Genomic DNA, 24,319 nt, shown 5'->3' with positions numbered 1-24,319 from the left:
AAACAGCAGACGCAGAGCTTCCTCTGCTCACAGAACCACTGAACTCCCAGTGTCAGGAAAACCATCAGACAACCAGTTTAAAGAGGCACGAACAACCTGAGCGTCACATTAAAAGCATGAATTAGACCAAAGAGCGCTGAGACGTCTTTAATATCAGTTAGTAAGAGCAGTCAGGGCAGCACGGTCACCTGACATCACCCAGGAGCTCCATCTCAGACTCTACAGGCCTTGCTTAAAGGTCAAAGTTCATGACAGCACAGGCAGGAACTGACTCAACAGGTATGTGTGTTTGGCGAAAGCAGACGAGGCTCGAAGCTCAGCGGCAAATCTGCAACAGCTGATGGAGAAAAGAATCTAGCGCAACGTTGCCCTCCCCCTCACGACATCAGCCGCTTGCCTCATTGATCTCCGCCATCACCTCAGCACAGGTGTCATCGCCTACCTCCCGCAGACAGACGCCATCAGAGAATGGGAGCAGTGAAGGTAGGTGCTGAAACCTGAGATGAGGCTGATGGAGCAGCAGGCGCGGCGTCGGCGCTCTACGTCATTTAAAATGTAGACAAATGTTTTTTATACACGTCATGCAGCGTCTGAAGCTCCACCCACCCCACAGGAAAATAATCTGCACCGCTGCTTCTGCTCACGATGCTGACTCTTCATGAGCACGTACTCCGTACACTACAGTACTGCAGTATTGCAGTACTCTCAGAGCACCATGTTTTCTGTGCAGACAGCATGCTAGCACCGTGCTAGCGTCGCCTAAGAAGGAGCAGACGCAAGTAATGCATTACTCTAACAAAGTAACTTTTGTAATGAAGTACATGTTTCAGAGACTGAACCAATCACAGGCTGCTCTCTGAAGGAGGTGTGTGTGACGCTGTAATGCAGCAAAGCGTGTCACCAGCTGCCTGTGACCTCACGTCCTCTTGCCCAGACGCCACATGAGTCAACCAGTGAACGGCTCAGATAGAGCACACCTGTTCCACTGCTCATTAAAAACCCGATCAGCCAATCAGGGGCCAGCAGCTCGGTGCATGTAGATACAGAATGATGAAGAACGAGCGTGACGTGGCTGCTGCTGAGATCTCTGAGCATAACGCAGGAAACACGCAGCGAGCAGCAGCTCTCAGAGGAAAGGAGGTCAGAGGTCAGGAGAGCGTGATGAAAGTGTAACCCTGTCCTGTTCTGTGATTGGCCGGTGCCTCCATCATGGACTTTTAATTTGTCCCACTGAGCGTGCTTACGCAGAGCTTTCAACGCACGGGTCCGTCCGCAGAACACGGGAGCATCACATTACTAAGGTAGGGATGGCGCTCGATACTCGATTGTGATTGGACAGAATCGGTCCTGCTTCCTGGAGCAGATTTCAGACACTCGTTCACGTCTTTATGACTCATTAACACGCGGCATCAACCTGAGACGTGCCTGAAAGCTGGACAGGAGGTTGTGACGTTTGTTGGTGGGTTTGCTTCTCAGGAGCTGCTGCTCCACGCTCCTCTGTGACCTCTGACCCCTGCTGGCTGTTTTAGAGGAGCAGAACTGCGACTGCCACCTGCAGACCTGAGCTCAGACAACCTGCACAGGAACCTCAGCCGATCCACTGTGTTGATCACATGACCTCAGGTGGGGGCTAGAACGCAGCGCGCCCTCTAACACTTTATCCTTCCTAAAACCTCAGAGGTGGTGCTGAACATGCAAAGACACAGCATGCTGCAGGTTTCTACGCCCTGCAGGGGGCAGCGTAACGAGCACCAGAGTGAAAGGAGGCGAAGAAAACATGGAGAAGAACTAACCTGGGCGCCGCTGGAGGACCGGCTCGGTGAGGTTCTGCAGGCGGGCGAGCAGCAGCAGCGATCCGGCTCCCAGCAGCAGGAGGAACCACAGGGAGCAGCAGAGGGAGCAGGGCGGCTTCACGGCCGCACACAGCAGCCTCCTCCGAACGCCCAGCAGGCTCATCCTGGACAGACCACGGCGAGCACCTGAGGAGACAAACACTTCAGACGAGATCTGATAAAGACATGCAAACCTGATGCTCGCCGTGTGACTGCACGCCATCGGATGCCTCTGGGGCCGAGCTTCGGCGTTTCACTCTGAGCGCCGACGGTTCCTCTCCGTTTCCTTTAAACACCGTCACCTGCTCCACCTCCTCCAACCACACTCCTGCTGCCTCAGTACCTTTATTGTCTCTCCGGCAGCTCCACCTGGTATAAATGTGAAAATTTTACACCGCCTCAGGTTGTTATCAAGCACCCTCCATCACCTCACAAACATGAGTGTCGACACCGCCCGCCCAGCAGGGTGATGACCACACCCCACAGCCATTACACACACGATGGAAAGATCCACATGAAACCCCCAAACAGCTGCACGCTGGCTGGATGCTGATAGGCTGAAACCTCCACGGAAGCTGCAGGTGAAGGCCGGGGTGGCCGTTGGAGCCATGCTGCACCTCCTGAGGAGGAGGAGGAGGAGGTGGTCAACACAGAGGAGAGTTTCACTGTGAGTGTTTCCAATAAAATGAATCGTTCTCATCAAACACGGACATCTGCAGTAAGTCTTACATCATTGTTGACATTATTTTGTAGCTGTCCCCTCCCACAGAGGACAGAAGTCACCATGGCAATATACCTGTAGAGGTCCGCATCCCTCCATGGATACCCAACCATCACTGACCCACCACCGAGCCGCAGAGCCGGCGTTCTCCTCGGCTTCTCCAGACACTTTCAGCTCTGACACATGTGCTCAGGCTGAGCCCGCCCTCATCTCTGCAGAGCCGGGCGGCAGCGGTGGACTTGCCGGTTCTGGTGTTCTACTGCAGTGAGCGTGGGCCCACTACAGGACATGTGGCCCTCAGGCAAACCTCATGAAGTCTATTTCTGATTGTTTGGTCAGAAACGTTCACACCAGTGACCTGCTACAGGTCTTCCTCTTTGCACAAAGGAGCAGATACTGGTCCTGCTGATGGGTTAATCAGAATCAGAATCAGAATCAGAATACTTTATTGATCCCTGGGGGAAATTATTTTTTGTTACAGTGCTCCATTTTAAACCAACATTAAGACAAGACAGACAATACGCTAACTAAGAATAGTACAATATATACATATATATACATACATACATACATAAGTCACTTATAAATAAATATTTGGAAAAGAAACATGTGTAGCTGTAGCAGCAAACAGTGTGTTAAGTGGATGCGTTGTACAGGGAGCCACAGGCAGGAATGATTTCCTGTGTCGTTCAGTGGTGCTTTTCGGTAATCTCAGTCTCTCACTGAACGAGCTCCTGTGACTGACCAACATGTCATGGAGTGGGTGGGAGGTGTAATCCAACATTGTCTTTATCTTGGACAGCATCCGCCTCTCCGACACCACCTTGAGGGAGTCCAGCTCCATCCCCACAACATTGCTGGCCTTACGGATCAGTTTATTAAGTCTGTTGGCATCTGCGACCCTCAGCCTGCTCCCCCAGCATGCAACAGCATAGAGGATCGCACTGGCCACCACAGACTCATAGAAAATCCTCAGCATTTTCTGGCAGATGTTGAAGGACCTCAGTCGCCTCAAAAAATAGAGACGACTCTGGCCCTTCCTGTAAAGTGCTGTGGTGTTTTTAGCCCAGTCCAGTTTATTGTCAATGTGTACTCCAAGGTATTTATAGTCCTCCACAATGTCAACACTGACCCCCTGGATTGAAACAGGGGTCAAGTGTTTCCTGGTCTTCCTGAAGTCCACGATCAGTTCCTTGGTCTTTGCCACGTTGAGCTGCAGATGATTCTGCTCACACCACGTGACAAAGGAGTCGACCACAGCCCGGTACTCTGTCTCATCATCCCTGCTGATGCATCCAACCACCGCAGAGTCATCAGAAAACTTCTGAAGATGGCAGGTCTCTGTGCAGTGGCTGAAGTCTGTGGTGTAGAGGGTGAAGAGGAAGGGGGAGAGGACAGTCCCCTGTGGTGCCCCTGTGTTGCTAATCACCTTGTCAGACACACACTGTGGGAGACGTACATATTGTGGTCTTCCTGTCAGGTAATCAACAATCCAGGACACCAGAGAAGCATCCACCTGCATCGCTGCTAACTTATCACCCAGGAGGGTCGGCCTGATGGTGTTGAAAGCACTGGAAAAGTCAAAAAACATGACCCTCACAGTGCTCGCCGGCTGGTCCAGATGGGTGTAGACACGATTGAGCAGGTAGATGATGGCGTCCTCTGTTCCGAGACGAGGCTGATAAGCGAACTGAAGGGGATCCAGATGTGGTCTTACTATGGGTCGCAGCTGGTCCAGGATGAGCCTTTCCAGGGTCTTCATGATGTGGGAGGTCAGTGCCACGGGCCTGTAATCCTGGGGGCCACTGGGACGAGGCGTCTTTGGTACAGGGACGAGGCATGATGTCTTCCACATCACCGGGACCCTCTGCAGACTCAGACTCAGCATAAACAGTTTATGAAAGACTCCACACAGCTGGGGGGCACAGGCCTTGAGGACAAGGGGACTCACTCCGTCTGGTCCAGCAGACTTGCCTGAGTGAAGTCTCCTCATTTGCATCTCAACCTGGTATTGAGTGAAGGTGATGGGTGGGGGAGGGGTGTCAGGAATCTCACAGGAGGCAACATGTGAAGAGAGAGGCTGGCACAGTGGTGTGGCTCTGGATTCCAGGCTGACTGCAGGTGAGGTTGTGGGGGTGGGAGCAGACACTGTGGTGTCGAATCTATTGAAAAACAGATTCAACTCGTCGGCTCTATTCTCACCTCCCTCAGCTCCCCTGCTGTTGGTTGGCCTGAATCCAGTGATGGTCTTCATGCCCCTCCACACCTCTCTCATGCTGTTCTGCTGGAGTTTCCACTCCAGCTTCCTCCTGTAATTGTCCTTAGCCTCTCTGATCTTGTCCTTTAGTAACACCTGGATCTTCCTCACCTCCTCTTTGTTGCCCCCTCTGAAAGCCCTCTTCTTGTTGTTGAGGAGGGCTTTGATGTCCTTAGTCACCCACGGCTTGTTATTTGGGTAACAATGAACAGTCTGAGCTGGAACAATGGAGTCGGTGCAGAAAGTTATGTAGTCTGTGATACACTCAGTAAGCCCATTGATGTCCTCGGCGTGAGGCTCACAGAGTGTTTCCCAGTCGGTCACCTCGAAACAGCCCTGTAGTTCCGCTATTGCCTCCTCTGACCACCTCCTAACAGTCCTGGTGGTCACAGGTTCCCTCCTCACAATTGGCACATAGCGGGGGGTGAGGTGAATCAGGTTATGATCTGACCTACCAAGTGGGGGGAGGGAGGAGGAGCTGTATGCATCCTTGACGTTAGCATACAGTAAGTCTAAAGTTTTCTCTCCCCTGGTGGGACAGTCCACATATTGTTTGAATGTTGGTAGTGTATTGTCCAGTGATACATGGTTGAAGTCACCCGAGATCACAATAAAGGCACTCGGGTGCTGAGTCTGTAGCCGAGCTATGGCAGAGTGGATAGTGTCACATGCAGCTGTGGGGTTAGCAGAGGGGGGAACATAAACAGCCACCAAGATGACGTGAGAGAATTCCCTGGGTAAATAATACGGCCTGAGTCCAACAGCACACAGTTCAGTGTCCGGGCAACAAATCCTTTCTTTGATTGTTATGTTGGCAGGGTTACACCACCGGTTGTTAACTAAAACAGCAAGCCCACCTCCTTTACGCTTACCGCTAGCGATGCTGTCCCTGTCCGCCCGAACAGTGTGGAAGCCTTCCACGGAAGCATTCTCATCGGGAATGACCTGGTGCAGCCATGATTCGGTGAAACACATCAGGCTACACTCTCGGTATTCCCTCTGACTCCGTACCAGTGCTGAGAGCTCGTCGATTTTACTTGCCAACGATCGCACATTTCCCATCACGATAGACGGCAGACACGGTTTAAACCTCCTCCTCGCTTCGAGCCTCCGCTGTCTCACCGTCACCTTTTTTCTTCTCTTCTGTCCTTGACCTCTGCATCCCCGATGTGTTTTCCTCCAAATTTCAGCTGGTACTTCTGCGGGCACTTCTGCGGGCCTGGCCAGCGAGCCGGCCGGCATCAGGGCGATCAGCTGATCTCTGGAGTAAACAGTCCGTGCGTGTAGGAGATGTGCCGCGGTCCCGTTCCATGATAAAAGTAACAGTTCCACGGCCACCAGAAGAACAAAAACTCTCTCAATCCACATGATTGAGTAAGAGATAGAAAACGGAGGAAAATACAAGTCAGAAAAAAAAAGAATACGTAAGAAAAAAGAGCTAAACTAAGAGAAAAGCAGGAGCGACTGTAACAGGCTGCACGCTGGTTGGCGCATGCGCACTATGCCTTCTACGGCCCAGTCCAGTAACCGTCCGTCTCCTGAAGTCTCCTCTGCGCTCCTCAGACGGTGCTGGGAGACACAGCAAACCTGACGATGGCACGTACTGATGTGCCATCCTGGAGGAGTTGAACAACCTGTGTGGCCTCTGCAGGGTCCGGGTGTCACCTCGTGCTGCCAGCTGTGACACTGACCACAGCCAAACGCAAAACCAGTGACACACTGTCAAAGGCCTCCGACAGCTCGGTGCTCATTGGAGGTTAAATTGCTGGTTTTGTGAATGGAGTCTGGTGGAGCGTGACACTTTCACTTCCTGTCAGAATATCACAAACCTGCTCTCTCTGTGGGAACTGAGCATGTGCAATAACATGACGTTCTACTTCCTGTGACTCTTTTCCCCACGAGGATCATTTCGGCGTCCGCACACTCACGCTCTGACCAAGAGAATGATGGAGAACATGAGGGTGATTTACGAGTGGTGGGGGAGGAAAACGAGAGCTGCTCCTGGTCCTCCAGTGCTTCCTGAAAACTCACAATCAGCTGATCGATCACTCAGACGCTCCTTTAATAACGTCTTCATTAGACTTTGGTTCTCAGGTTGCTCGCTCTCGCTGGCCTTTTAAAGCTCCTTCAGTTTATTTTCTGTTTCCACAGCATTGATCCATGCACAGCGACCTGCAGGTTATCACCACCGCCCACCAAGTGATTCAGTTTATTTTGAAAAGTCTCAACAGGATCTCCAGCTTTATTGTGAAAGGTTTATGTGGAAAATAAACAAGCGGATGGCAGAGCCATGCAATGGTTTTACCACCGTTGTTGCTAATGACGACGAGTAAAAACAGTTGCAGTTTATTTTGCGACACCACGAAACAAACGATAGACGTTTTCATATCGTTATCTGATATATATCATTATATCACACGGCCCTACTCCATCCTGACACACTCACGTCCTTCTACCCCCCTAAAAAAGCCTGAAAGTCAAATGACTGTGATCCATGTGGCAGACGAATAAAACTCCTGAAAGCTCCTGACTGTGCCGGAAACTCACTCTCGTACACGGAGTCATCTTTACCGACAGGTGGGTCCACGAACTCTGTGCTGGACCACACCTGCACCACTAGGTGGCAGCACTGCACCTGAACAAGAGAAGATACGACTTATAGGGACACGTGAAGCGCCTCCATCCTGGTTTCTATGACGATAACTGATCAAGCAGGTACACTTTGACATGACCACAGGAGGGCGCCATCACAGGACAAAAACCAGTGCCATCACTGGCTGTTTACCTGCTCTGTGTGTGTGTGTGTGTGTGTGTGTGTGTGTGTGTGTGTGTGTGTGTGTGTGTGTTTGTTTTTACTGCACAGCCATCTCTCCTGCTGACTGCACACTTCCTGCTCCCATGAGGCTGAGCAGGAACATCTGTTTGCAGCATCACAGCAGGTGAGCCCATAACACACACACACACACACACACACACACACACACACACACTCCTGCAGTGTCTGTATCTTTTGTGCTGAGAGACTCTGTGATGGTTTCAGATGTTTTCAGCTGATCATGTGACACGCATAACTGGATCCAGCCAATCAGTCTGTTTATTTATTCCATCCATCCTCTGCTGCTGATCCAGCTCAGGGTCTATCCACAGAAGCTTCCCAGCCTCCTCCTGCTCCTCCTCCAACTCCTCCTCCTTGCACTTAGGTGTTCCTAGACCAGCTGAGAGAGATCACCTCTGCAGTGTGGCCGGGTTTATGCCCCGGCCTCCGCCCCGTGGAAAGAGCTGACCTAGGAGGCATGGAGTGGACTTCCTTAGACTTAGAAATGATTACAATGAAAATAAATCAATAAGGCCTCCCAAGGCTTCAAAACGGGTGTCGGTGCTGTGATGTTACCAATCTGTCATACTGTACAAATTAAACCAGTGTTTCCAACCTTTTGGAGCCACAGCATATGCTTCACATTACAAAAATCCCACAGCAAAAACAAAAATGCCACAAAAATCACATTGATCATTTCCCCCGCACTCCAGGCAGAGCAGAGTTGGCTCGGTTTGTCCCCAGCAGTGTTGGGTAAGTTACTTTAAAATAGTAACTTAGTTACATTACTAGTTGCTTCTCTCAAAAGTAACTCAGTTACTTCAAGTTACTCGTTACTTTCAGAGTAACTAGTTACTAGGGAAAGTAACTTTGGTTTTACTCAGACTTCTCTTGTTAATGTGTTGCTTCCATAACTTTGCAGTCTTCTAGCTTGCTTACTTGCCACAGTGCACTGTGCCACCTACCAATAGAAAGGAAAAGATAATGTGCACATTTCCACGAGAGAAATCCCACGCCTGGACCGTCATTGACTGCTGCCATGATTCTAGCCTACGTCACAGAGTCATGTGCGCCTTTTACATCCAACACAAAAACTGCAGTCGTGGTGCTTTGATTGTACTCAGAACTCAGAAATTCTGCCTTCTGAATAGGAAGATGTAGGTAACACCAGACTGCAGGTGAGCTGCATACAGGGCTGGACTGGGACAAAAATCAGCTCCGGCATTTTGACTAGAGACCGGCCCACCATTATAGGAAAACTCATAAAGCCTTTGAATGAAAACAAACACTGTTGTGACAGTGATGTACACAGTTCTGATGGTATATATGCATCAATCTATCAATCGTTTGTTGTAAGATTCAGATAATTATTTAATAAAAGCGAGACATTTTAAATGAGAATAAGAAAGAAAAGTATTTCTTTGTGCCCCCCTCTCCCTGTTAATGCCCTACATGGCCCCCTGGCAACACTTTGCTAGACCCGCCCCTGCACAGTTACCAGCTGTCAGCTACATAAAAAAGGATCCTGGTGTTATTTGTCTCTCAGAAACAGTTCATAACTTCCCTTCAACTCATTCATGTCACCTAAAAGGTAAACCTGTTTCTCCATCACCTGTTCAGCTCTGATGGTTCAGTAAGGACATCTCCTGGTTTCATCTTCATGTTTCCCTCTCACCAGATAACCAAACCATCATGACCAGCAGCTTTACAGCTGTGGCTCCAGCAAACATCAGCTGATACTAGAAATTAATATTAAATAAATTCTAACAACAGCTGATCAAGCTTAAACCTGCTGCTGTTGTTTAGCGCGACATCCGCTGGTTTCCTCTTTCTGGCGCAAAGTGGGCGATAAACAAACAAGAGAGACGATCAGCTGATCATTGATCAGTTTCATGATTGAAGTAGAAACGGGAGAGGGAGGGGGGAGAATGAAAGAAGAAGAGGCAGCTGTGCAGCGTAAACACAGAATAACTCCAGCTTTGTGTCTTTTTGTAGCTGAATTACGGGACAAACTGTTCCTTTTCACCTCAATAAGAAACGCGTAATATTTTCTCTGAATACCAGACGGGACGGTTGGCAACTCTAATAACTTATGAACAAAATAAAGTTCAACATCATTAACATCATAGCACCACCCAGCTGTATAGAAACTCCGTCATGCTAGCTAGCACGCAGTATGGAGAAAGTCAGAATAACGAAAATAAACTCCACCTAAACCTGGTTTATATCTGACCCAGAGAGACTGCAGGTCATAACTTCTGAAGTTCAGTTCACCTGACACTCTCGGACCGGCGGCCGCCTCGGGTCTCTCTTCCTCCTGCCTCCCTTTTCCTTCATCCACCTGCTGGCCTCCACCACTTGCTAATGTTACTGAATCTGTGGAAGCTCCGCGATGCCACCGCACGAAGTAACGAGTAACGACCCTATCTGAATCCCAGTAACAAGTAACGCGCTCCTGATTTTGGCATAATAACTAGTTACCGTGCTCGTTACCACAATAATAACGTAGTTACTGTAACGCGTTACTTAATAACGCGTTAGTCCCAACACTGGTCCCCAGTTTACCTTTTTTGCTTCCTTCTGACCACTGCTCATGCTGGGCCTTCACCTGGGTCGGAGTTTCCTCCAGGACCAGGTCACACTGACTACTTTTCTGACTATTGTCATTTCTTCGTCGTCGTCTTCTGTCTTACTGGCAGTTGGCGACCCACCAGCAGGTAGTTGTACTGCCCTCTAGTGGAAGAGAATGTCATTGTTCTGCCCGTTACTCACGCTAATTACGGCGGTCCGTTTGGTACTGGGCTGCGAGAGTTGAGGCTCGGGTTTGAAATTTATGGTTTTCACGGTTTTATCGGGTTTTTTAATCGTTTTTATCGTTAACTCTGTTTCCCTGGGTCTTTTCCTTGTGTGTTATGAATAAATCTTCTGTTTTTGGTACTGGTTTTATTTTGTTGTATTTATCTGTGACACCTTAAAAGCCGGTCCCGTGGCCCAGTGGTTGGGAAACACTGTATTAAACTATATTATATCAAATCACAGAAGGGCTGCAACAATTGACTGAGTATTTCGAATAATTTAATTAGGAAAAATTTGACAAATTTTTTGCGTCAATGTTTCGTTTAAGGCACGGCTCTGTAGTGTGCTATCGTCACCATGGAAACGGTTACCATGGTAAATCTTAATACTGAACTGAGGCCTCAGTTACACAGGTGACTGCCTGGCAACCGTTGCTAGGGAAGCATGTACTCATCAAGTGGTCGGTTGGTGGAGCTGCACCAAAACCTCGTAACCAGAAACAGAGACCGTCAAAGTAAAAGTCTTGCCTTTGGAAATATGTTGGTTTAAGCAGTGCAGCACAGCTTTTACTTTGAAGGTGTCGGTTTTCACAGTTTCGCCGCAGCTCGGAGAGTAAATGGCGAGTGAATCACTCCCGTCTCCAACAGTCTGATTTATAACAAAGGAAACGAAGACCACCACGTTGATTTTATCATCGCTCTCAAAGCAGTGGCTGTGATCTGTTTGCGATAAGGACGGTTTTCAGCCGCAGGCGGATCGACCTCGACGTCTGAGATCACCGCTGAGACGCTTTGTTCTGTTTTCTGAAGTTTTACAGCAGAAACTTTTGTTCCTCTAATAATAATAAATGTGTTATTAAGGTTTCTATTAGCGACGAGTGGCTGATGATTTATAGCATCACGCTGCAGCAGCTCATTCTGCTGAAACGAGGATAAACAGCCTGCATTTAAATAAAACAGGGCGGCTGAGAACAAGACGCTGCGTGCAGAAAGAATCCAGCCAGGCTGATTTGAGTGTTTGTTGGCAGGATTAAAGAAAAACCATCAGGCTGCATCTAATGAAGCATGAAATACTGAGAACAAATAATCAGGTTTCTGAGTATTTTCCCCCAAACAGGTCGCAGTCCCAACTGAAGATTCATTTAGTCAGAAAACCAAGAACACGGCAGGAAACTCAGAGGAACGAGTCACAACGAAGAGTCGAGAGGACGACCCCTCCTCACGTCCTTGTCGAGTCAAACTCTGGGCCTCCAGCTGACCGCTCGGCAAGGACGCTTCAATCCTGCCGCGCCCGGATTAACATGACGGCAGGAGATGGATACCCTGCAGTGTGATGGCAGAGCTCCACGCCGTACACCACAATCACACCTCCCTGAGCGACATCATCAACACTCTGAAACAGGAAACGCCCGCTGTCATCGAACCGCCACAGACGTTTTGAGCTGCGTCAATATTGTGACTGCAGCGCTCACAGATTATTGACACGCTGAAGGAAACCACGGAACAAACGAGAGCAAACAATCAGGGTAAACTGCAACAGGAGAACTCACGCTAACTGCACTGAGGGAGAAACTACAGAGAAAATATGAATAAAGTGTGACACAGTACAAGCACCGAGTCTGCTGGTCTGGGCTCGTGTTCCTCCACAGCTGCAGGACGAGTCCCACCAACAGCTGAAAGTTACAGGAACATGTTTGCAGAAGATTTCCTCACTTTTCTTCAAACTTTTGTTCTCCTAGTATCTGAAAGTAAAGTGTTTTAAGAACAAATACATGTGCTGACTTTGTCGTTGCGGTGCTCTCCAGCAGGACCGGGAGAGTATCCTGAGTTATTCACATGGTTCCTACAGGAATCATTCAGCAGCCTCGTACCTGCAGGACGTGTTCACACGCCGGTTTGGTTGAAGTCAAAGCTAATGAGACAGCAGCCTGAACACTTATGTACAGTTGGTACATAAAATGAGAGCTTGTGCAGGCGGCGGCTGCCCAGGAGGGCAAAGAAAGCCGATAAAGGAGTCATTTTTAACAGTAAGCAGCTCACCGAGAAATTCCACCTCTGTGTAGCTGCACCACAGACGCTGAGACAGCCTCCATCATCACGGTTACAGTCGGTCTTTCGCTCTGCTTTGTGTGCAGATACAAAGACAGAAAATGGGCTGCGTGAGCGAGGCTGCAGCAGCTCGCTCAGACCGTTTAGTGCTAATTGTTCAGAGTTCAGGATGAGGCCAAGGACGGCGTGCGGGCTGAGAAACGAGCCAGAGCTCGGGGACAAAGAGTCCCACGCTGCCCCTGAAATGAAGGTGACCCGAGCTGGAAAGCGAGCGGAGGCACGAGTGGCGTTTCTGCAGCTTGTTTGATACTGTGGACTTTCCACTGTGCTTCCCTGATCTCTGAGTTCAGCTCCTCACACTCAGCAGCAGCACAGCGCTCGACACACAGCAGGAGTTTCTGTGCCGCTGCCGCGTACGTGGACGTTAACTGATCATCCTCGCGGCCCAAATCAGTTTTCTACTTCCTGCCTTCTCGACTCCGTCCGCTGTTTTCGGCACAGCGGGTGTCACCACGAAACGAGATTAACTGACGGTGATTAACGCAGACAGATCACCATGGTAACTGACGATGGTCTGACCTGTTTGTATGTTTATCACAGTGAACATTCAGTAAAACAAACACTTCATATACTCAGTGTCTCATTGGACTGTGGGACCGAGCTGAGCAGGTGGGTCCAGTTTGAAGTCTCAGAAATAATTTACCATGTCAGCTGACATAACACTGCTTTGTTCTTCTGCAGCACTTATCTTAGTCTCACCATTTTACTCTGGGTCACCTGTTCCTCTGACACTGTCCGACTGAAGGAGGAGATGAAAAGGATTCAAACACCTCGTTTAATGGGAGCACACTGAGGTTAGTTATGGAGTTCCACAGGGTTCAGTGCTAGGACCAATTCTGTTTACATTATACATGCTTCCCTTAGGCAGCATCATTAGAAGACATAGCATACATTTACACTGCTATGCAGATGACACCCAGCTCTATCTGTCCATGAAGCCAGATAACACACACCAATGAGTTAAACTGCAGGAATGTCTTAAAGACATAAAGACCTGGATGGCCGCTAACTTTCTGCTTCTTAATTCAGATCAAACTGAGGTTATTGTACTCGGCCCTGAAAAGCCTAGAAAGATGGTATCTAAGCAGATTCTTACTCTGGATGGCATTACCTTGGCCTCCAGTGACGCTGTGAGGAACCTTGGAGTCATTTTTGACCAGGACATGTCCTTCAACGCACATATTAAACAAATATGTAAGACTGCGTTCTTCCATTTGTGCAACATCTCTAAAGTTAGAAATATCCTGTCTCAGAGTGACGCTGAAAAACTAGTTCATGCATTTATTACTTCCAGGCTGGACGACTGTAATTCATTATTATCAGGAAGTCCTAAAAACTCCCTGAAAAGCCTTCAGCTGATCCAAAATGCTGCAGCAAGAGTCCTGACAGGGACTAGAAAGAGAGAGCATATTTCTCCTGTATTGGCTTCCTGTTAAATCCAGAATTCAAAATCTAATTCATGTTTCCATCATTTACCCAGGAATAAAAATGTAATTTTCTTGGATCTCTCCGACTTTTACTCCCTGAAAAAGAAACATACATCCCCATGGACATCTTTTACTTTAATAAAGCATCACATTTAATGAGAAATGTCAAACTGCGCCTCTGACAGGAGCATTTGTGGCGATGCAGCTTTCTGATCTTTGAATCACCTCAGCTGAAATACTCTGTCCGTCCTTACAGACGACTGCACGGAAATATGAAATAAACATAATCAGGAATATAATCTGCAAATCCGATGAGTTGATAAGCCACCTCCTCCGGCACAATAAAGGGCTTGTGTGGTCCCCTCGACGCGAGCTAGGAAGATTAATCCCTGTCATTCCGTTATGGGACTCTAATCTTATGGGATAACATATACGGAAATCTCCACCTCCGTTCACGTTTATCCGCAAGCTGCAGCACGAGGTGGACAGCAGGGTGGAGGTCCTGCGTTAAGTGTGAGGTCACTCCGGCTTATCGTCACCTTTTCCATCTGTTCCCTACGTTCTCTCCGTGCCTCTCCTGAACTCGGACGAGCTGATCAGGTCACGCGATAAATGTCATGATTTATATGATGAGTAAAAGTTGTAGGTTATCAGAAGAGAGGCACCTCTCCATCATACTAGCACACCAACCCACGCCCAGAGCTGTGGACTGGTGTGGGACCCGGGGCATGGGGCGACTGCTGGAGCCAGTTTTTGTGTTTGCTTTCAATCTGGAGTCAGACCTGATCTAGACCTGGTCTCAGTCAGACTGGGTCTCAGTCGGACCCGGTCTCAGACCTGGTCTTGGTTTTGTCTGTTGTCCTGGAGTCAGACCTGATCTAGACCTGGGCCCTGTTTCAGGAAGCCGGTTTAGTGCAAACTCTGAGTAAGTATATCCTGAGTTAACGAAAACTCTGGGTTTTCGGTTTCACAAAGCGAGTTTAGATTAATTCTGAGTGAGTTACTATGACGACACACTCCGTGAAGCTAACCTGCCCCCTAGCAGGTTTACTTCAACTAACCCTGACTTTCTCCGCCTCTTTGTCAGAAACCTGACTGTAGGAAGTGTCAGACATGGCGTGCCCCTTCCTTGAAGAGCCAGTAGATGTTGAAGCCCAAATTCTCCGCAGAGCTCTCCGCCGGGAGAGAGTGATTAGAGCGCGTTTGGACATTTTATCATTTCCTGATGATTTCCTGTGTGAACGTTACCGTTTCTCAGCACAATCTATAATTTATTTGAATAACATCCTCAGGCCTAATATTGCTCATGTGACACATCGCGGACATGCTCTCAGTTCATTGCATATTATTTGTATCGCACTCCGTTTCTTTGCAAACGGGAGCTTTCTGTATAATATTGGTGACGCTGAGCACGTTTCCAAGGCTACCGTCTGTCGGGCAGTCAGGAATGTTACAGTTGCACTGAAACGTCTCCTGTACTCGTTTGTGGTGTTCCCCGGTCATAGACCCACAAGATTTATCAAAGAGGGATGCCACAAAATTGCAGGTATCAGGATGAACAAAACTTAATTCATGATGTGGTGATACTTGGACTACTACTTAAATTTTACATTTATTCTCACGGTTCCCAGGCGTGATTGGCTGTACAGATGGCACTCACATTCCAATCATTGCTCCTTCAGTAAATGAAGGAGACTATGTGAACAGGAAGTCTTTCCACAGCATTAATGTACAGGTACATAGTTCCCTGTAGCATTTCAAACTAACAAATTATTTCATTATAGTAATGGATGCTAATTTGTGTTCTCTGCACTGTGAAGATCATATGTGATGCTGCCAACATTATCACAAATGTGGAAGCCAACTGCTCAGCCTCTGTGAGTGGTGGTGGTGGAGGACCCCCACCTGTTTTTCGGGCCTCCGCTTTTTTTCTGTTGGCTATAACGGGTCACATTTGAGCATACAGAGTAAGCAAATATGTACTTGTAATGTGCTCAGATAATTTCAATAAGTGCTTACAGAGGGGAAATTAATGTAGCCTCTAACTGCAATTGATTTACATGGGACAAACAGACCAAGCACTATGGCTCATAATACAATTACACCTTACCTGTTTGGACTATATTTTTATATTTCATTTTTACTTGCTGCCAGGAACGTTTGGGGCCTGTTGGGTTGCACCTGCGCTCAAATCACAGCACAAAATAAAATGTATGAAATAAAAAATAAAATATAATAAAATAACGTGTTAAATGGGTGGAAATCCCTAGATCAATGTTTAAATTAACACTCACGCATTGACTCTGTCGGCTATGTTTTGCCATGCATGCTCACTTTCTTTTGCAGCTGAGGCTGTGTTACTTTTTTTCCGCAAAATTTGCATGTTATCGGCATATGCTGCCATCAGAATTTCGGCCTCAAGCGCTGTAAAATACATTGACCGCGCCTTCTTTCCCTCCGTCTCCATGGTGACTCGCTTAATCTGTGCTCCACTAATCAGGGCTTTATGTATCCTCGTGCGCGCGCTTAACTTGGGGTTAAAGCAACTCCGCGTTGACTGAACTAATTGTTATCAGCCTTTCTGAAACCGAATATTCCGAGTTGGACAGTTCGGGGTTACTCAACCCTGAGTATCGTTTTTCACTCTGAGTTTTCTAAACCGGCTTCCTGAAATAGGGCCCAGGTCTCAGTCAGACCCGGTCTCAGTCAGACCCAGTCTCAGTCGGACCCGGTCTCAGTCGGACCCGGTCTCAGACCTGGTCTTGGTTTTGTCGGTTGTCCTGGAGTCAGACCCGATCCTGGACTTTGGGGCTAGTTTAGTTCTCTGCTTTAAATCTTGTTTTGGACTTTGGACCTGTAGCTGGACATTGACCCAGATACTGAACTGGTTTTGGATGTGGTTTGGGCCATGTACTTGGAGATGGGACTGCTCTCTCAAACCTGGAGTTGGTCATTTGGACTTTAAACCAGTGGGTCTGTTGGTGATGGATAAATACTTTCCCCGAGTTTCTAACTTGATTAAACAGCTACCAGCACAGGGACTTTTTGGAGGCTTTTTTCCTGCTGCGAGTGGAGCAGACAGAAGAAGCTGGAGGTGGAGCTCCTATAAATGTGTGATCGTGGCTTTAAGCTGTCCCAGGTTAATTCTCTGGGGTGTTTCTGAGTCTAAATAAATCCATACAAGCCCGGCTCATTCCCACAGCAGTGGGTCACAGCAGTCTGGCTCCAGCGAGCCAAATGAATAATGAAACACGCTGAAAGGCAGAACTAAACAAGCTGCTGAGCAGCAGCGTCGCTTTGTTCTCATCATTAATGTCACTAATCCTCTGAGCCCGCCGGCTGCACAGCTACTCTTAATCACTGGCGATCCAGAGACCGCCGCCCCCGATATCTGGAGGCGGTTTCTCACCCGCCAGTTAGAGCGAATTATTAACTAGAATGACCTCTGATGACCGGCTCAAACTTTCCACACAAAGGACTCATTCAGACCCACAGAGCCCTGTCCGACACACGGGCAGGTGGAGAGGACAGGTGGAGCAGACAGGTGGTCAAAAGTGCTTCAGATACACAAACAAGCAAAACACACTGAGGAGAAAACCTTACCCAGCTCCTCACCTCCACCTTTAACATAAAATCAACACTTAAAAACAGGGTGAGAACAAACCTCCACCTTCATCCTTATATTTCATTGTGTTAGCAATAGGCTAAGATGTTAGCTCTGAGCTAATAATCAGAGCAGTGAAATGAAGCAGTGCTTAAACACCTGCACAGGTGTGCGGACACCAGCCTGTGAGAAACGAACACTGCTGCTGATGTTTACAGCATTTCAGCACTCGTGCCGTCAGGCAGGAAAGCAGAACGAAAATGGAAGCACGATAAGCTCCACGTTTCTTACCAAGTGTTTAGAGATTGTCTAAATAACTATCAGCGCACCATCAAGGTAGAAAGAGCAAATTATTTCTCCAAGATAATCTCTGGTAATCCTAAAGTTCTATTCAACACAATCAACTCTGTCCTGCGCCACTGCAGCCATATCTGAGACGGCCTCACACGAAAGTTCTTTACTGAAAACATTGATGATATCCGAGCACATATCCCGCTCCCATCCCAAGACCCCTCTGAACCACCTGCATGTTCATTCCTTTTCTCCGAATTTAAACCAGTTTCATTATCCCATCTCACTGATATAATAATGCACATGAAACGTGCCCCTTGGATGTGTTACCTACACCATTTCTCAGAGATGTGCTGAAGACAGTCGGCCCTAACATCCTCGTTATTGTAAATAGCAGCATCTCAAATGGGACTGTTCCTCATTCGTTTAAACAAGCTGTTGTTCAGCCGCTTCTAAAAAACCTGGTTCAGACCCGTCAGTTCTTGGTATTTTCAGACCAATCTCTAAGCTGCCATTGTTGTCTAAGGTTCTTGAGAAAGTCGTCCTCCACCAACTTTCCTCATTCTTAGACACACTAATATTCTGGACAAATATCAGTGTGGTTTCAGAGCCTTCCACAGCACAGAGTCTCTACTGAAGGTGTTCAATGATGTGCTTCTAGCTGGTGACTCTGGAAAAAGCACAGTTGTCATCCTTCTAGACCTGAGCGCAGCCTTTGACACTGTCGACCACACAATCCTGTTAAACCGTCTACAGACGTGTCTGCATTCGAGGCTCTGCTCTAACATGGTTTGCCTCTTACCTGGAGAGCTGATCCTACTCTGTGATGCTGGGTAACAAATACTCCTCCCAGCTACTCTCACCTGTGGAATACCTCAGGGCTCTATTCTGGGCCCGGCCTTGTTCTCCTTATACATGCTCGCATTAGGCTCCATTTTTCAGAAACACCAGATCTCCTGTCACTCCGATGCAGACGATGCACATTTCTACCTCTCTCTAAAACCAGGTGCTGACAGTACGCTGCAGAAAGTCTCAGAGTGTCTTAGCGACATACATTGCTGGATGTCTCTGAACTTTCTCAAACTAAATCACGACAAAACCGACATGATAATCTTCGGTAAGCAGGACTCTGTTAGTCTCATAAGAAACGATTTGGGCCCATTATCAGCTCGTGTACATCCCCACGTAAAAAATCTTGGTTTCATGCTTTCCTATCGTCACGTCTTGACTACTGTAACTCTCTCTATTTAGGCATCTGTCACTCAAGCCTGTCCCGCCTGCAACTTGTTCAAAATGCAGCCGCAAGGCTCCTGACGGGTACTAGAAACAGAGACTATTACTGCGATACTCGCATCTCTACATTGACTACCAGTTAAATATAGAATCGATTTTAAGGTTTTATTATTTGTTTTTAAAGCTCTCCATGGTTTGGCTCCAGGTTACATTTCAGATCTTCTTAGCTTGCACCGACCCACTCGATCTCTGCGCTCCTCCAGTCAGATGCTGTTATCAGTTCCACGCTCCCAGTTCAAATCTAGAGGGGACAGGGCTTTCTCCATTGCCGCCGAGACTCTGGAACAGCCTTCCCCCTTTCAGTAAATCCTCTTCATCCTTGGAAGTCTTCAAATCGAATCTGAAGCCCTTCCTATTTTCCAAGGCTCTCTCTGACACCTCTTTTATTCTGCGATTCTGGTCTTTTATCTCATTGGGTAATGTTTGCATGTATTTTATGTTCACGTGTGCTTGTGTGTGCTTGTGTACATTTTTGTATATGTATTTGCATATATGCATGTACACATTTTTTTACAAACATATATGGATGTCTTACAATGTTTCTATAATGTTTTCATCTCATCTATTTTAATTCTTTTTATTATATCATCCCTCTGTTCAGCACTTTGGCCGACACTTGATGTCTTTTGAATGTGCTATATAAATAAAGATGACTTGACTCCGATGGGCGGAGAAACCCCATCACATGACAGATGAGCTGCAGGTGAACCGAGCTGACGAAGAGCTGGAGAGGTCGGGCACGAACGCTACAGTTTTATTTTAAAGAAAGACGCGGGGGCCCGCTGCAGAGAGCTTCATCCAATCAGACGCTCGGACCGGAAACAGCTGGACGGTGTGAACATGGGACGATGGACAGATGTTTCCATACTTTCTAAAATAGATTAATCAGTTTAACATTGATAAACGTGAGACTCTCACACAGCTGTCGGTGGTGTAGGTGTTGGTCTGAAAGCTCTCCGGTGAAGCTCGGTGCTGCCTGTGGTTAGGAGATGACTGTTCAGGACCCTGTGCCCCTGCAGAGACCGATGGAGGCGCTCTGCAGGGGCGGAGGTGTCCCTCTCCGATGTGTTATTCATGCCGGCAGCCTGGAAGAAGAGCCTCAGCATCCTGCAGCGCGGCTCTCCTCGTTAGCAGGAGGGATCGAGTTTCCTCGATGAGGCCGTCGGCTCAGATTAAAGGTGCTTATGGTAATTGAATCCTCACACGGTGAAAGTGCAGCTGAAACGAGTCGACACACGATACGACTGTTTCTGTCGGAGGAACGCACAAACACGTCCTGCTCCACTTCAAAGGAAACTGCAGCAAAGCAGCGCTCAGACCCGCCTCCAGATTAACCAACACGAACCTGGTACCACACTGTCAGTTTATCCAACACACACACACACACACACACACACACACACACACACACACACACACACACACAACTGTATGCTATTATGCACTTGAATCAGCAGCAGCACTGATCAGTCCCTCACAGGCAGAAGGACGAGAAAACCAAGCGAACCACCTTGATGAGACAGAGACGTTTGTGACGTCCACAGACTCAGGATCAGAAACTCTTAGAAATGGAGCCACGCTTGCAAACATAATAGAATAGAATAGAAAAGCCCTTTATTGTCATTGTACAACACAACTGTGGAGCGAGACGCAGTAACACACGATCGATACAGGACGTTCGAGTCCAGAAGTTCCAGCAGAGGGTTACACAACAGTCACACCTGGAAGAGCAGTGGGCGGAGCCCGCGACACGACCACAGTTATTGAGACTGCAATGATCCGGTGATCTTTAAAGACGGGGACCATGTCTGCGACCAATCAGCTGCCATCATTAAAGCGACCCCGACACGTCTCTGTGACTGGATGTGGTCATGACATCCAGTCTGTGATGAATCCACAGGTTCAGAGACTCAGTGACGCTCAGTTCCTGCAGGGGGCGATCTCCCGCTGACTGGCTCTGACACAAGCTGCCCGAGAGACGCTGTGCACACCTGTTACCTGTTCAAGGTCACCTCCCACCAGGTGACCTTGTGATCCAGGTGTTGCACGCTCAGATGTTTCCCTCATCGCTCGGGGTCCCGTTTTCTCCAGTGTTATGGATCCATTAATGACAGACTCGGTCTCAGGTGAGCTCAGGTGTAAAACCTGCACACAACTCGACCTCGCCCGTGTTATTGTTCTTACTCCCAGCCCACGTCTACGTGATGTAGGGCTGGGCGATATATCGAGTTTTTAAATATATCGATATATTTTTATACGAGATAAGAGATGTGACAATATCCTTTATATCGATATAGTCTATGCTATAATTATAGTTGTGGAGCCGCAGGTTTGCCTCTCTTTCGTCCACTTTTGTCTCTACGCTGCGTTGCTCCGCCTCTCCTTCACTGACCACAACACCCCCTCCTCCCCCATCGCTTCACCTGCAGGCAGCGACAAGATGGACACGGCAAATCTCCGTTAACGAGTTACTGCGCATCGCCCCGTGCGTGGGGCTGGACGGCGTCAACGTGTTAACGAGCTAACCACGCTAACGCCCAGAGGTGCTGCACGGCCTAAAATCCTTTCATTTTCTCAAAAGTTGACAGCGCGCCTTATGTATGAGTTCTGGTTGTGCTCACTGACCGCGAACCGCTTCTCTGTGGAACACGGCGCTCAGCAATCTGACTAAAAATGTTTGAGTACGACTTTGCTACGGAGCCGCACCGCGTTACGGCTGCCGCAGTCTGGAGCCTCGCGGAGTGATACGTACTGTGCTTCAGCGTAATATCACCGTACTGTGTGCATATAAGGACCATAAACGGCTCCTGTTCAGAGACGCAGTTACGAAGAGGATTTCAAACTCCAGGCTGTCGGTCACGCAGTAGAAGTTAAGAACAGAGCAGCTGCTTGTTGTTGTGCTCAGCGTCTGTTAGTTTACATTTTGACTGCACAGTTGTGAGCTCTTTGTTATGCACAAAACAACATTTTTTCTTTTATTTATGGAGCATGATTATTTAATAAATGCTGATAATTTATTTCTGAGTAATTGTTTCTTGTACATCTGCGCTGTGTGTTAATAAAAGTGCCTGTGTGACATCTGGGACACAGCTGTGACTAAACTCTCTGTTTGTTCTTACTTTATGGCTTAAAAATAAATATCGAGATATATATCGTATATCGCCATCCAGCTGTCACCGAAATCCAGCAGATGAAAGCTCAGGGTGGGACGCACCGGGCTGGAGAAACAAACACAGCCAGCAGCAGCACTCCCTGAATCGAGCGGTCAGATGGCGAGCGTTAACAGGTAACATCTATAAAATGATCGATCGGGGAAAACCTCAGTTTGATCTGTGACTCGTCCTAAACCCACACAGATCAGACTCGAGGTCGTGTTTATGAACGATAAATCACAGCGCTCCCTCCGCCTGCTCTGAGGTGCTCGGGTTTATTTCAGCCTCGCCGTCGCTCCGGTTTATTTTGGTTCAGTTTGTTACGGCCGAGGTCAGGTGACTCCGAGGGTCGTCGTAGGTGCAGCAGAGCTCCGTGTGCAGGTGGAGCAGCCGGGTGGCTATTTTTAGACACGAGGAGAGAAATTATTCAGCGCGATCGCAGCTTTTCATTCAACTGCTGCTGACAAAGGAGAAGAAGCAGCCGTCCTCCTCCTCCTCCTCCGTCAGCTTGACAGGTGGATCTGAGACCTGTGCAGGCTCCGCCCACAGCTGATATTGCACCCTGAAGATCAGGCGCCGCTCTTTCTCTTTGATCAGCTGCTGAGGATCCACACGGCAAACATCTCCATCTTTGTTTTCAGCAACTCCGCACGCGCTCAGTCTGCCACTGACATCACAGAAACAGACACCGCGACATCAACCGACACCCCGGCACCGCCCCCCTGCGACTGACGTCAGACGCTCAGACGAGTACACGAGAGATCAGTTCTGTTTCCCCATCAGCATCTGATCAACTTTAATCATTTTGTTGTCATGATTAAACAAATATCAACAGAGCAAACACAAAGAAATAAACTGGAATCAATTAGAGGAGCAAAAAATGTAACATCTGGATGACATAAAATAAATGAACAGAAACAAGAGAGTCTGTGTTCTTTTGATTTCTTTATCGGAAATGTTTTTCACGCTTCAGTAAAAGTAAAAGTTTGGATTTCTGGTCCTTCTTTAGGTGAAACCTAGTCAGGAAGCAGCAAACAGAGCGCCACAATAACAGTTCCAGGTGTCAAATAATGTGAGAAATGTCCACCAATCAGGGCCGCTCGAGCACAAACTACAAGCTGATCATCAAACACGGCTATCCAATTAGCTGCCCCGTTTAAAACCAGCAAAAGGAGGGGGGGCTTTTTCCTTACCTGTGCCCCGGGCCCCGTTTCTCTGTATCCGCCCCTGTCCGTAACCTTTCACTGGCTCAAAAAAACGCGGTTTAATCTGCGTTAACGGGGGGGCGGAGTCAGTGTTAATGACGAAAGCACTCCAAACACACCTGCTTTACTTTCAGCTGCTCCGCGAACCCCGCCGCTCGCCGTCGGGCTGTCCGGTCTACGTCACAGTATCACCGGAGTACCGACTGAAAGTGCGCCCCCGGTCCTCGCTCCGCCGGCGCTCACCTGTGTGCGGCTCAGCATGGACGCAGTCCGCGGAGTTCTGTTCCGTCGGAAAGTCTGCGGGCGTCCCTCCTCCTCCGGTACTCAGTAAACGCTCTAACGGGCGCAGAGCTGCCGGTGAGCTGCGGTGTCCGCGGGCTGAGTTCGTTAGCGGCCCCGGAGCTGAAGGACTGGACTGAGAGTGTACTGTGAACGGGAGGGCAGGGCGGCGGAGCCCGACCGGCCAGCTCCGGGAGACACGGAGGAGGTTTGGTCAGACCACCACAATAAAAGCCCGCATTCGCCAAATCCTCAAAATAAAAGCCCGCGATGGTCAGGGCTGCAGAGGTGAATCTGATGTAACGCAGACACACACCAGAGTGACGTCACAGATTTAACTGTTAGGATTGATTTTATTATCATAACAGTTAAAACTGCTGCTCGGCAGATCTGTGTTTGTGCTTCTGCTTAGTTTTTATTGTTTCCTCTAATCCTAACCGTGAGTTAGGAGACAGGAGAGCGTCCTGTTTGAAAAATTCATTTCGTTTTAATGAGTTCAGCTGTTACAGCTGGAGGTCCATTTAAACCGCGTGAAAACA

At 48.3% G+C, this 24,319-nt stretch overlaps 1 protein-coding gene across 1 annotated transcript in view; it reads right to left on the bottom strand.

Annotated features, from left to right (window-relative positions):
• Nucleotides 1-23,967, bottom strand: part of LOC146629781 (carbohydrate sulfotransferase 8-like) — a 48,320-nt gene extending 24,353 nt beyond the window's left edge. The window contains exons 1-2 of the mRNA XM_085360229.1: nucleotides 23,621-23,967; nucleotides 1,794-1,979 (exon numbers count right to left, since the gene is read on the bottom strand). Of these exons, the coding sequence (XP_085216355.1) occupies nucleotides 1,794-1,956 (163 nt within the window). The 5' untranslated portion in view covers nucleotides 1,957-1,979; nucleotides 23,621-23,967. The remainder of the gene's footprint in view (nucleotides 1-1,793; nucleotides 1,980-23,620) is intronic.
• Between the last annotated feature and the right edge of the window lie 352 nt (nucleotides 23,968-24,319).

This window comes from Diplotaxodon limnothrissa, linkage group LG7, assembly GCF_057381915.1.
Source record: "Diplotaxodon limnothrissa isolate DT_005_m linkage group LG7, D_limnothrissa_male_GT1.1, whole genome shotgun sequence".
NCBI classification, from domain to species: domain Eukaryota; kingdom Metazoa; phylum Chordata; class Actinopteri; order Cichliformes; family Cichlidae; genus Diplotaxodon; species Diplotaxodon limnothrissa.
The sequence above is the reverse complement of the archived record's forward strand: the minus strand, read 5'-3'. Positions and strand labels throughout refer to the sequence as shown.